Consider the following 14100-nt stretch of genomic DNA (forward strand, 5'->3'; position numbering starts at 1 on the left):
GGTGAGGAGTAAGGGAGGAGTGACCATTGCTCTTCACTACTTTGAATAGGAAATTGTACATAAGAAAATTGCAGTATACATATTTAAGAAGAAAAATTCTTTTCCTACTGAAAGTTTACTGGTTTTATTGTACTTTGTGAGGGCTTGCTGGCTTTGAGTCTTTCACTGGATGTGTCAAAGCAATGACATCATAACTTGAGCTCAGCAGTCTGTAAGCAACTGTTTTTATGATGATGATTTGTATTATTTTTGCAGGCAGTTTAATTTTAGTTGAATTACCATCTAATTGGATGCCAATAAGAAATGGATATCAGAATACAATTTCAGAGGGCTTCACTCCTGTGTTGGGACATGTAGTGTTGTATCAACCTAGAAGGGGGACAAAACAAGCCTTTGTGGAGTGCTTTGGGAGACTTTACCTTCCACGGGAGACTTGTGGTATTGGAGTTTTCTCTTCTCAAAAGCAGAGAGACTTAAGTGATATGGCTTTTACATGGTGTCTTGTTTACTTGTCACTCAATTTTCTGTTCATTGAGCGTTTCACACTGGCTGCCCTGTTAGAGCTTCCCCTGGTGAATCAGGTCTGAGCCACATAGTGTGTGGCCAGCAATCATCTTCTGTTTATCACCTCATTTTTTTAACCCTCTTCTTTCTACCTCTCTCTGCATGTCTCAGTGCAGGGATGAAGGTTACTTATGGAAAATTTCTCTACCAGTTGATAAATGATTTATGTTTGCTTTCTAGGCCGAATTCACCAAGCTATGGTAACGTCTCTAAACGAAGATAATGAAAGTGTAACTGTTGAATGGATTGAAAATGGTGATACTAAAGGCAAAGAGGTAAACTTATTATTTTAGAACTTTTCTCTTTTGAAAAATGTGTAGTCTACATGAACATTACTTTGGAATTTGCACTGGAAACGAAGATAGAAAACTTTATTTACATATTTCTTTAGTTACAAGTAGTTTTGCATGTGAACTGTTGGGTGAATGCTGATTTCTGTTGTATTAAATTTGACTTCCTGAGCTTTGTGTCATAGCTTTTAAGTAGTTCTTTTCATCTATTGATTTTGAACCAAATTACAAAGGCTGACCTTCTTATCTTCTTTTTACAAGTAGAAAAATCAAATTTTTGAGAGGGAGAGTGACTTGCAGTTCAGACAGGAAACTAATGGGAGGGCTAGATTAGAAGTCTTTCTGTGTTTGTAATACTGGGGCATTGAACTGCTAGTTTGTTTGCTTCTTTTTTTATTTTTGACAATATTTTTTCCAGCCTTACTTTCTTTGAGAAAATGTGTCTTTGTGTGTAACACTTTGCTATTCCCTCTTCCTTAATATTTTGGGCCATATTAACTAGTTTCAGCTGAGATTTGAAGAAGCATCTCAGAAATAATTACACTTCACCATTTTTTTTCCAAAACACAGGAAAAGAGAAAAAAAAAAAAAGTGAGAAAATCCTGGTGATCTCATTAGCTATGCTTATCCCCTTGGACACACAGAATCTGTACAGTAGTGATGTCTTTGAAAGATCCAGCCAGGGAAATGGCAGTCTATGGAGACCTAAGCTATTTAAGGTTTTTAGGAAAATAAGTTTCAATAGCTCCAAAACCAGCTATTTTTAAGATCTTGCTACTTCCTCTTTACAGCATTAATTTTATAGCATTTTTGAACATCTCAAAAAAAAAAAAAATTAAAGCATCATAAATTGAATGTGATTTCAACAGTGCTTTTATTTCTTGGGTGTTTCCTTTGCATTCTCTTGAGATATTTCAGATAATTGAGATCTCTTTGTGTTACAGGATGCCTTTTGTGTTTTGCTGTACCACAGTAATACTAGCTACTTCTGTTTTAATTTACTTTATAAGATTATGAATATCCATTGGTCATTTTTAATTTTTGCCTTTTATGAGGAGTGGATTTTCAACTCATACAAAAGACAAAAGCTTACGCTTTTAATTGTTTCATGAACATAAAGCAAGATAATTCAGGTTTTAACACTAACAAATTGTGGGGTAAAATCACTAAATATATTTACTGTTTATTCTCAAACATAACAAGAGAATGAGAGAGGGTGAATATTGTTTTAAGACTCATATAAGAGTTTTATATTCTTTCACACAGATTGACTTGGAGAGCATATTTTCACTTAACCCAGATCTTGCACCTGATGAAGATATTGAACGTAGTCCAGGGACACCACCACCAACTACTTCCAAAGTAAACAAAATTGTGAAGGTTGGTAACATCTATGCAACATGTTAATGTTAAACTCTTATAAGAGTGAGTACTCTTATACATGTTCTCATGCTTGAATTTTTAACTTTTCCATCTGTGGAGCTAATTGATAACTACGTTGCTTTCTTTTGCCTATGGTTTCTGAAGACTTTTAAGAGCAGGTTTGGTAGAGAAGGGGTTGGGAACTAATATTTATACGTCTAAACGTATCGCGAGAAAATACAGAAACAAATTTGGAGGCAGTACATATAGTTCAAGCAGTCTTCACCCTAAGCTCTTCAGGGAGGGATTTGGCAACAATCACCTATTGCCGATGTTGTGTTGTTTTCATTCTCTGGAAGGAAGCAGAAGCGGGGCTGCAGTTTACATTTTCAGTAATAGGGTGGTCAAATAACAGAGATTTATTTCTTTACAGAGTCGACGAACTGTTGTACCTGTTAAGAATGATAACCCTTCAAGAGATAACAGAGGTAAGTGTTATTTCTTTTCATTTGAAGGAAATATTTGAACCTCCTGCTTATCTAACATTTCTTAATAATTCTGCATTTCTCATTTGGTATGCATGCATGTGACGTGAAAGACGTAGTACATCATTCTTAGAATTATTCCTGTCTATATTTAGGAATTCATACTGTAAAAATAGTATATATATGCAAAATTAAGCAATATAGCATTAGGAAAGTTCAACTGAATGAACTGAAGGTGCAAAAAATTGAAGTTAATTAATTATATTGCATTAAATCATATGTGGACTTTTCCAAGTTAGAGTCTCCTCAATTTGCTTCATCTTAATTGTTTCAATACGCATTAACAAGTACATGTAAAATTCTAGAGCTTTTAGTTTTTGAACTTCTTTTTATAGTAGTCCTTATGTAAATATTTGTTCAAAGAATACTCAACTTCTGTGGGTTTGAGAGTGAGTTAATAGTGAAAAAGTTACAAAAAATGTTGAAATACCGCAGGAGGATAGGTGAAAAGTATGTATTAGATGAACACAGACATAGTGCATCCTTAAGATGAGAATGAATAGTTACTGGTTATTGTTTTCATTTCTTCTCCTGCATTACACTTAACTAAATTGTACTGATGATAGTGATTCTTCTTCTGAACATTAATCATTAATTCAAACTCAATTTCAGTCTGTCTCTTTAAACTTCAAGAACAAGTGAGCTGGTATATCATTGCAAGTGTGCAGACTCTTGTGGCCGTTGTGCCATTTGCCTCTTGGAGTGTTAACCAAATAAAAAATCTAATGGAGAAGAGTGAATTTTTTTCAAACTAATAAGATTTATGTTTGAGAGATCCTACTGATGGTCTTTCCTTATGTCCATACATGTTGTCTTTTGTAGTAAATGGTCTATTTGAAATGGAGTAACCCTGTAACTTTTCCTATGCATTTTGCTATTTGCAGTCAACTTAAGCGTTTGTTGGCCTTGTAATTAAGCTTCCCTTAGCACATTGTCTTATTTCGTGTGGTTAATTTGTGCTGTAAACTAGATGTCATATTTCAAATGATCTTCTCTGTTCCATTTGATACCTGTTTCCATAGTTGTCTTGATGTTGCACAGGGAGCTGGCCTTTGTTTGAGGGTCATTTCTGGCTGCTAATCAAAGCTGATACCTTCACTTATATTTTCCATACTTTTCTGGCATACTCTGTCAGGAGCCTGTTCAGGGAATGGGCTAGCTGAAGCAAGTCTTTGAAAAATAGTTCAAAGCATTCAGCTCTATCAAAGAGGCTTGCATGCTCACTACTCTCAGTGCATTCACCAGGAACAGACATCACTGCATTTTCAGAAACTAGCATCCTTAGCACATGCAGAATCAACATAAGTTTAAACCTATTGATTGTATCTGTATCTCTTTCAGATCTGTGCCAAAAAGGTTTGTTTCTTCCACAGACAGACTTAGCTGCACTTCGCTCCATTCGTAGGCCCAATGGAGTAGGACTGTTTTATAACACTAGAAAATGTGATACAGCAGGGCTCCTTTTCTTACTGTATTTTTGGTAGTTATCACAATATATATGAAATTTTGATACCTGTAAGTTTGAGGACTGCATATCTCCACATATGGCTTTTATTCTATGCATGTTATAAGTTGTACTAACTCTGTAGTAGTGTATTCAAAAATATGAATGCACAGCATTGCTACTTAATTGTGGTGTATAAAACTAGGACAAAAAAGATCGCATACCAAATGTCTTTATTAATAGACTTTCTACATAAATGTCTACCCCTCCTACTCCCATTAAATTGTCGTGTCTGAAAAGGGGCCTCATTTTATCTTGTCATAAAAATGCATTTCAAAATGGGGTAGAAATGTTACATTTCTGTGTCCAGATGAGCTTTTTGCTTTTCCTTTGCAGTGGTTGGTTCTGCACGTGCACGACCTACTCAGCTTCCTGAGCAGTCTTCCTCCTCTCAACAGAATGGTACTGTTTCAGATATATCTCCAGTTCAAGCTGCAAAAAAGGAATTTGGACCCCCTTGTATGTAAACCATGTATCAAGGATTCATTAATTCTGGACGTTACATGCACATTCTCTTGGATTCTGTTTTTGTCCATAAGTAGCAATCAGTCTATGTGCACAGTTGCCTGTGGCCTTCTCAAGGAGCGTTTTCAGAAAGCTATGGCTAAACAATTGTTCACGTTTGCTGTAATTGTACTAGTTTTGGAATTTGTTTTCCCTTTGTTTTTTCTTTTTTTTAAACCATGGCAGCATTGTTTGTTTTTGTCTGTTTTTTTTTGTGGATTTTTTTTTAAATTTGCCTGGGTTTTCTTTTAGTTCAAACCAAGAGATCACATGTATCTAGCCAAATATTTTTTAAGGGTCATTGTCCTTATATTTTTGGTCATATAATTGTTGTCCCATTCTCATTACTTTTTTCTAATTCATTTATTTCCTGGATTTTAGAAATTAAATTGCAATAATTATTCTGTACTAGCACTGATTTGCTTGAAAAGATGGTGGATATAAATGTATTGTAGCTAATGTAATTTAAATGTTGCAATGTGAATACTGAATTCACGCAACTGAATATATTTTAATGTTTTCTCTAAGCACGTAGAAAATCTAATTGTGTAAAAGAAGTTGAAAAATTGCAAGAGAAACGTGAAAAAAGAAGGTTACAGCAGCAAGAACTTAGAGAAAAAAGAGCTCAGGTAAGTATTTTTAGCTTGGACAGAAAACCTGTCAGTAAAAGATGAAGTTTGCAAAAAACATTGTGCTTTTTTCAGTCTTTGGTAATTTTTATTAACTGTAATAATGTTGCAATGAAATTTTTTTATCCTGTCTTCAAGTGCTTGGTTACACTGCTCTCCTACCTGTTTCTTTAGACAGTTTTCTCCTTCTTTTTCTTCCTACAGAAATCGTTGCCTACAGTGGCTTCTCTTGCCACGTGTTCTTTAAAGATCAAGTATTGATGATATTTGTTTCTTAGGGAAAATATATTGTTGAAAATAATCAAACCTTTGGTTTTTATACAGGTCTGTTATTCTACACGAGGTATTACATTGTAATAAATTGATCTTTATGATGCTTTGTAGGAGTACTGTTTGAGGCTCTAATTTGAACTGTGGCATAATTTTTTCCCCTTAAGCCAGTCTGTGCATCTATAATTTAGCTTTACATCATGCAACAAGCTTGGCAGCAAGTTCTTAGAAACTTCTGTGAAGAAATGAAGTTGCTAATCTTGTGAGAAAAATCTCTTGATGTTAAATGACTTTCTGTCACAATGATGTAAAAGCTTTAGCAAAGCTGGTAGCGTAATCTTGTTGGCAGCCCTATGTGTGTTAGTCTCTAAAGAGACATTACCAGTTTACTACTGACATCAGAAGTATCATGACCAAGTAAGTAATTCAGGTAATTTAGGTAATGGTTTAATGACATTTCTAAGTTGACCTTAAATCACCTATGTTGAATAATTTCACCCATGTTCTTGAATTTCTACCCTTTTACACAAATGCAAAACATTACTATATCTCGTGTGTGAGAGACAAATATATTTTTGGCTTTTTGATGTGGCACTACACCTAAAATTTTAATTTAATTACTCCTGTGAAGACTCCCTTTGCATCTGAGTGTTAAACCTCTGTATGAGGAAGCTCTGTTTGTCTTGGTGACCTGTACATACCTGCACTTTGCATTGCTTTGTGTATTCTGTTGTGGTGATGGTGGTGAAATGCAGTAGTAATTAGCCAAGCACCATTTTCTAATGGGCAAGACCTTTTGAAGAATATTAGGCAAACACTTCTTCCATAGTAAGCAATACTGCTTTCTAAATATTAGAAGGAAATGTTTCATTAGGAATATGTTTTGTATGAACTAACAGTTTTTGGAATATGTTTTGTATGAGTCAACAGTTTCTGATTTGCTTTAGTCAGGGTGAACAATGTCAAGGTACAATCTACTGATTACCAGAACACAATTTATCTGACGTCAAGGTCGGTTGTGTCACAGGTACAGAGAGATGGGCTGATTCCCTTTCAGCTGTTCACCTCTATGCAGTGCTTTCTGAGACACTGCCTATGCTGTTTCCATAAGCAGCTGTGATTCAGAAGGAGTTTTAAATCCTCTGTGAGGAGCCATGCAAAACTCAGTAAGGTCTGAGCACCAGAGCTGGCTGTGTGTGGCATCAGCAGCATGTCCTGAAATTGTCTAAAAACTGGCAGGAAAGACATTTGATTGATTCTACATAGAACCATCTCGGATCTAGGTCAGCTCAGGCTTAGCAATACTTGGAGGGGCTCCATGTATGGCCTTTTAGATGTCCATGTGTGATGACTCCAGGTTTAGTGACAAGAGGTCTTCTGGGCTGGGTGTAGCCTACTGCATATCCTTGGGATTGCTCTGCTTTTTTGGGAGTCTGGGAATGTTGAGTTTCCAGTGCATGCAAGTACCTATAGGACTAGTAGGATCGTGTTCCTGTAACTGACTTGGATCCAGCACGGTTGTGTTTTGGACAGCAAGGGTACCTGAATGTTTCCCTGTGGTGTGTGTTGCACCTGTGTAATGGAGTGTTTTCATTCACCCATTGTCTGCCTTATCTCAAACTAAACATTGACTGTACATGGTGGCTGGTGATATGCAGTCATTTGGAGGTGTTTCTTTAGTATGAAGATTCTGGAAAAGGCAGTAATTTCTCTTTCTTGAGTAGACTGTTAATGAGTCCTCAGTTAAAAATGTTTTCTGTTACATGCTAGCCAAAAAAGTGAAGTGGAAAGCATATAATTATTTTGCTTTATGAACAGTAAATTAGCTGTATCAGATTGGAAAAACACATTGAGTTTGCATTTGAGACATTTCTGATATTCTGAATTAAAAATAAGATTTCAGCTAATGTGCATTTTTCTTATAAATAAGAAGATACTGAAGTAAGTCAGATTCAAAAAAAAAAGGATATTTGAAATTTTATTCCCTCCTTCCCTAGGATGTTGATGCTACAAATCCAAATTATGAAATTATGTGTATGATAAGAGATTTCAGGGGGAGTTTGGATTATAGACCACTGACAACTGCAGATCCTGTAAGTACCCCAGCAACATGGGAATTTTTTATCCTTCTGTATTTTTGCTATGCATTTTTGGTTTTTTCCATGTATAGCTCTGTCTGTAAACATCAAAAGTAAGTGTAGTGGTTTTGCTCAGCCCGAGCAAAGGATAAAAAAAACCGCGACTCCTCCCTCTCCCCCTCCCGGCGGAATGCGGAGGGGATCGGAGAAGGAAAAAAAAGTAAAAAAGCCCGCGTAAGTTGAAATAAGAACAATTTACTAGGGAAAATTGAAGAGGAACAACTATAACAAAGACAAGGGGATATGACAAAGAAAACTGGTGAGTGATGCAGTTGCTCACCACCCGGGACTCAACCTAAGTGACCGCTCAGACCAGCGACCCCCGGAAGAGAGCTTCTTCTGGCTAGCCCCTACCTATATACTGGGCATGACCGTTAGGATGGTATAGAATACCTGCTGGCCAGCCTGGGTCAGCTGTTCAGGCTGTGCCCTTTCCTGGTTCCTCATGGGAATTAACTCTATCCTAGCTCAAACCAGGACAGTAAGTCAGTTACCATACATTAGTATTCACTATAGTATGGGTTTGTTTTCCCAGTAATATGGTGGTATTGATATTTGTAGGCCTCGAAAGTCTTAGGGTACTAAACAATTGATAATTATATTATATTCTTGATATCTTTTTACTACAAAACAGTAGCAACGGTACTAAGTAGTGACTCAGCCTCCACATTGTAAATGGGGATGTGCATGCAAAACCGTAATGCTTCTCTGAAAAACCTTACGGAGTAAAAATATTACTATTTTATCTTGGAAGGTGATGAAGGCCTTGGGTTTTCAGAGAAGTCGGAGGAGCAGAAACCTTAAGTGATAAACATTGTCAGATCTCTCTGGAATTAGAGATTGCGACAGTTTCTGTTAAGAGTTTATCTACTCTTAGAGCAGGATTTCCTTTCAATATTCCAAGATGCACTTGGCACTCTACAGGATTAGATCACTGTCTGCAGGGACTTCTGTTAATGTATGGTTCTGCCTTTTCTGTTCTTGGTTGTCAGGCAGACACAAGGGGCTTTTACATGATCTGATGACTTACTGTCTTGGAAATGTATCTTTGTTTAAATGATTGGTTAATTAATTCAAGAATAGAAGTACAGTATCGTGTAACTGTAACTGGGATATAGTTTATTGAAAGATTGTTTCCTTTGCAGATTGATGAGCACAGGATATGTGTTTGTGTACGAAAACGACCACTCAATAAAAAAGGTATGACCAGTGAAGATTTTACTGCTTTTTTTCTCTGAAAAGCTCTTTTTGACAGTAGTATTAGTTATGTCAAAGAGATCTAGAAATACTGAGCAAAGGTGAAACTGTTGTACTAGACAATATCTGTGAAGGACATAGAAAATTCATAGGCTTGTCATAACCTGGGTAAAGGTGGGGAGAGAAGTAGTTTGTCACCATTTCATGGATTGCAAGCTGGAGCACAGAAACAGGGTATTTTTTTTTCCCCCAAGGTCACCTAGAATGTATTTAGTTGATCTCCAAATTAACTCTATTTCAGTTTCTTCAGTATTCTTACATTGGATTAGGATTGCTATTCCTTTAAACTGTTCTTCAAGTCATCTTCTGAGCAGAGAGTTGCCCAGTAAAGTCTTCCATACATATTTTTTGTACATGTATACTTCTATAGTGTCAAGTGTTCTTGACTCAGGCATCAAGGGAGCAATTCAGGTGCCTAAATGCTAATGTCTTATGAGGTATTAGGTGCCCAAATGTGTCCAAGACATCCTCACAGAGCTGGTGGATTAGAGACAAACCCTAGAGGCTTGGCAAGATACTATAGGGCATGTGTAATGCCACTAAACCTATTAGGTACTGAAATCACTCCCTAGTGATTTTTGTATGTGATTAGCATTGCAACCTCTTACTACATGCTCATCAGACTGGAGTCTTTATTTCCCCAAAAATATTCAGGTTTTCAACTCCAGTTATATCCCAGTCTTCCCTCAAAGTTCTTTACTTCAAGCCGGAAATTATGAATCCAAATACTTCACTGTGAGGGTGAGGGAACCCTGGCACAGGCTGCCCGGGGAGGGTGTGGAAGTCTCCTTCCTTGGAGGTCTTCAAGCCTGCCTGGCCACGTTCCTGTGTGACCTAATCTAGGTTGACGTGCTTCTGCAGAGGGGCATGGACTAGATGATTTCTAAAGTTCTCTTCCAACCCCTACCATTCTGTGATTCTGGATTGCAGCCTGACTGAATCCAGTGCTTAAATAAGTTGGCTTTTGTTTTGAAAGGTACTTGTTTCCTCCTGTTTCTATTATATTTTGTTTAGCCAAATGACTCAAAGAGCATTGTTCTGGCTGTGAAACAACATGGGATGCTTTTTTTAGTACTGTCAGAACAAAACTTTTTTTTTCCTAACTTTTACATTTATTGTTTTCTTATTCCTTGTATTCTTTTCTTTTATTGATCTGAAAGGAATACATAATCTTAACTGGTTATTTGAAACTGTTTTGCACAACTTGTTTAATAAGTGTGTTCAGTGTCCAGGTCTGTTAGCAGTTGAATTTCTGCTTCAGCATTGGAAGTTGTCTTTAACAAAATATTACTTAAAAAATTACCTTAAAAAATGAGTATAAAATATTATACATTCTGGGAAAACATCACCTACCTGTGCTGAAGATGAACAAATTGAAATTACAGTGAATGAGACCAAGTTGCCATGGGGCATTAGTTGGGATTCAGAAGTAGGATTTGATTTTTTGGAAGTGGCATATATTAGGTTTTAGTAGTTTGGAGTCATTAAAACACAAATCAAAGGTATTTATAGCAAGATTAGTGTCTAAGTAAGAATGAGGTTGACACTAAAGTTATTTGGCATTTTTGATGACAAGCCATAGTAAAAAGATCTTAATGAAATAATCTATGCAGGGAATGAACCACAGAGATAATCTAGTACCCACATGATACAATGTTCTTAAAAAACACACATCATAACAAACAGTATTTCTTAGGCCATGTTTTAAAATTGAAGAAAATCAAAGAATAAAAGATACTAGTGTTTAACACCATGAAGATAAAAAATTAGTTTGTTTTGTCGGTCTCACAAACAGAATTAACACCAAATCTTTAGCTGTTCTTAGCAGTGATTGTTCTAAGGGTTGGCTTTGCAGGAAGTAAGTGTTCAGATTGACATTGTTAAGATTTTATTTCAGTGATGTTATGCTTATAATTGAGAAATGTATAATGGGTTTCAGAGACACTCTTCCAAATTTTCATCAGCAAGGAATATGGGTTGTAACAAGTAGCTGAGAGCAGATAAATATCTTATCCAAACTGTTGTGTTAGGAAAAAACGTCTTTTAACTGCTTAAACTTTTACCACAAAGAATTGATAGTGATGATCTCCTTTCATCACTATTCCTTATTCCTTCTCTGTCATTACTAAAGAATAGTTGCATTTCATTTTTCTGAAGTGCCTTTGAAAAACTGACTATATAGTGACTTGAATGCATATTTCTTTTGGTGTGTAGTGTCATGCAATGGTAACCGTTGTACTGCTTGATCATTATGTTGACCAAAGAAAAGATTTCTATCTGATTATATAAAGCCACATTAAATTCTTGACCCGCGTGCCTTAAGAAATTTTACATAGAAATGAAAATAGGACACATTAACAATCCTGACTGTACACACAAAGGATCCTTATTTTTGTGCATAACATGGATCATTGGGTTCTCTGTTTTCCTGACTCATGTCTCATACAACAATTAGCAATAAATTGTAGTGCTGTATAGTAATTAGAACCTGGAATTTCACTGTTGAAACCACATCTAGATGGCTTTTGTGTGTTCCTGGTGATAGGAAGGTTCATAGCATTTACAGCTGTTTCTGCTTACAAAGTAATTTTTAAAAAGCATTTTATTTTATTAAAAAAATAAATATACCTGAAGTTCCAGGAGGAATACACAAATGAAAATGTGTAGAATGAAGACATTTTTTTTGCTTTTGAAAGTTATCATATGACATTAAGGACTTAGGAAAGATATGAAGATAAAATATTAAGGTAAACCATACTTTTTTCACCATAGGATTGAAAGCATCCAGTTTCTCCAGTAAAGTTACTTACAAAAACTCAAAGGGTATGGCAGTAATCTGTAAAACAGTATAGAAACCCTGAGGCAATAGAATTCAAACCCATGGAAAGTGTTGTTACAGAATACATAACAAGCTACAATAGTGCTGTAGTAATGACCTTAGTTTTTCTAATCAGCTTTGTACAGCCTCTCTTTAATTTCTAGCAATTGGCAAGATGGGATGACTAGACTTCCAAAATGAAACCTCTTATTCAGTAAATTACTATCTAGGCATTACGAGCCCAAATCCACTGTGATATTGTTACCTGGGGGAGGTAATGTCATCTGAGATGTTTTGAGAGTTAAACAATGAGAAAAATTTTAAAAACTACGATATATTGCTAGTTAAATATATATTTCACTTTTTTAATAGAAACTTTAATGAAAGACCTTGATGTGATAACAATTCCTAGTAAAGATGTTGTGATGGTACATGAGCCAAAACAAAAGGTGGATTTAACAAGGTACCTAGAAAACCAAACTTTTCGTTTTGATTACGCCTTCGATGACACAGCTCCTAATGAAATGGTTTACAGGTATGTGTATATGCTTTTTTTTGTTTTGTTTTGTGAACCTTTTTTCTCATGTATTTCACATGTCAATTACTATGGGCTTGCCTGGATCATGGATTTTATTCCTGTTCTCTGCATTAACAAATATGTAAATTACTGGCTTTATTATTTATCCTTTTTAGTTTGAACTCTATCCCGAATTCTTCATCTGCAATGTCATCTCCACCTCTATTGACCTCAGTCTTCCTCCAAGCCCTCTTTGTTTCCAAGGTCTAGTGTGTATTGCCTGCCTCCTTAACTACTGAGTATTTGAACAACTTTATGAGCCTCAGGATTACTGTCATTAATTTGTGCAGCACCTGATGAACCTGAGTCATGGCTTTTGGCCTTCAGGAAACTGGAAGGAAAGGACAGCCCCATACCCAAAGAGTTGACAGTTTGAATTAAGAGATAGAAAAATATGGTGGGGTGAGGCAGGGCTGGGAAAAGAGAGTACAAAGAAAGCAAGAGAAGTTATATTGCTGAATGGTTGAGGTACCCGAGCTAGCTCAGCTGCTGGAAGCAATCTGGCTGATATAATGCAGAGGTGCATGGAGTCAAGTAATCTTTTTTTTTCTGGAAATTTAAAGAAGGATAATATTGTTGTAAAACAAATGGGAGAGACTTTGTAGCTTTTGATTATTTGAGATATTTTAATGCTTTAGTGCTTGTAGTCTATTTCAGGTATTAGTGTAGAGATTGGTCTCTCAAAGTACAGGACCAGTTTTGTCACTTCTGACCTTGAATTTTAAAGCAGTTTTGGTAGTGACATTTAGAAGTAATTCCATTTTGTTAAGCAATGTTGTTTTTTCCCTTTAAGGTTTACAGCTCGACCATTAGTGGAAACCATATTTGAAAGGGGAATGGCCACTTGTTTTGCATATGGGCAAACAGGCAGTGGAAAAACCCATGTAAGTGTTTCTTCTACCTGTCAGTGATACACTTCTTATGTATAATACACTTAGATAAATCCTAATAATTAACAAATACACAAGTTACAGTTCTGTCATTTTTTATAGTGTATTTTTTGTTTTGTTTTGTTTTTGTTAGACTATGGGTGGTGACTTTTCAGGAAAGAATCAAGATTGTTCTAAAGGAATATATGCACTTGCGGGTGAGACTTTATTGGTCTGTTGTCTTTTTGCAGATTAGTTAAAATCAATATGTTTTCTGCTCCCTCTCATACAAACATAAAAATCTACATACTTTGCATTACAGTGAGGCTTTGGTAACATCAAAAGTAGTTCCTAGATGTGTAGCGTTTACATAGTGAAGTGAATGTATATATAGATTGCGTCATAAAATGTAATAAATGTAGTGGATGTTTAATTGAGTTTGTTATTTTGGGGGCTTCTGCATCTTCAGATGTAATTTGGCAGTTTAAACTGCAATGTTTTAGAGTTGATTGTCCTGTCTTATCTCTGATACTTGAAAAATAGGAGAGATACTGTAAAATACCTTGTTATGTGTTGATGAGCCTTCACTAATTGCAAATACATAAGGAGACTTCTTTTTGTTCTGGAAATGTATTCACAGCTCGAGATGTCTTTTTAATGCTAAAGAAACCAAACTATAAGAAGTTAGAACTTCAAGTATATGCAACATTTTTTGAGATCTACAGTGGTAAGGTAAGTGCCTGATAATTCTCAGATGAAGGGGGAATCTCCCT

At 35.9% G+C, this 14100-nt stretch overlaps 1 protein-coding gene across 2 annotated transcripts in view; it reads left to right on the forward strand.

Moving 5' to 3' along the window:
• The window catches only part of KIF2A (kinesin family member 2A), a 55726-nt gene that overhangs the window by 19599 nt on the left and 22027 nt on the right, over positions 1-14100 (forward strand). Inside the window, exons 2-12 of one of the 2 annotated variants that reach the window (XM_062017989.1) lie at positions 745-839; positions 2121-2234; positions 2650-2704; positions 4602-4724; positions 5298-5398; positions 7666-7761; positions 8952-9006; positions 12254-12416; positions 13252-13342; positions 13482-13545; positions 13968-14059. In XM_062017989.1, coding sequence (XP_061873973.1) covers positions 745-839; positions 2121-2234; positions 2650-2704; positions 4602-4724; positions 5298-5398; positions 7666-7761; positions 8952-9006; positions 12254-12416; positions 13252-13342; positions 13482-13545; positions 13968-14059 — 1049 coding nt within the window. The remainder of the gene's footprint in view (positions 1-744; positions 840-2120; positions 2235-2649; positions 2705-4601; positions 4725-5297; positions 5399-7665; positions 7762-8951; positions 9007-12253; positions 12417-13251; positions 13343-13481; positions 13546-13967; positions 14060-14100) is intronic. The other variant, XM_062017990.1, reaches the window with a different exon arrangement.

This window comes from Colius striatus, chromosome Z (assembly GCF_028858725.1).
Source record: "Colius striatus isolate bColStr4 chromosome Z, bColStr4.1.hap1, whole genome shotgun sequence".
NCBI classification, from domain to species: Eukaryota; Metazoa; Chordata; class Aves; order Coliiformes; family Coliidae; genus Colius; species Colius striatus.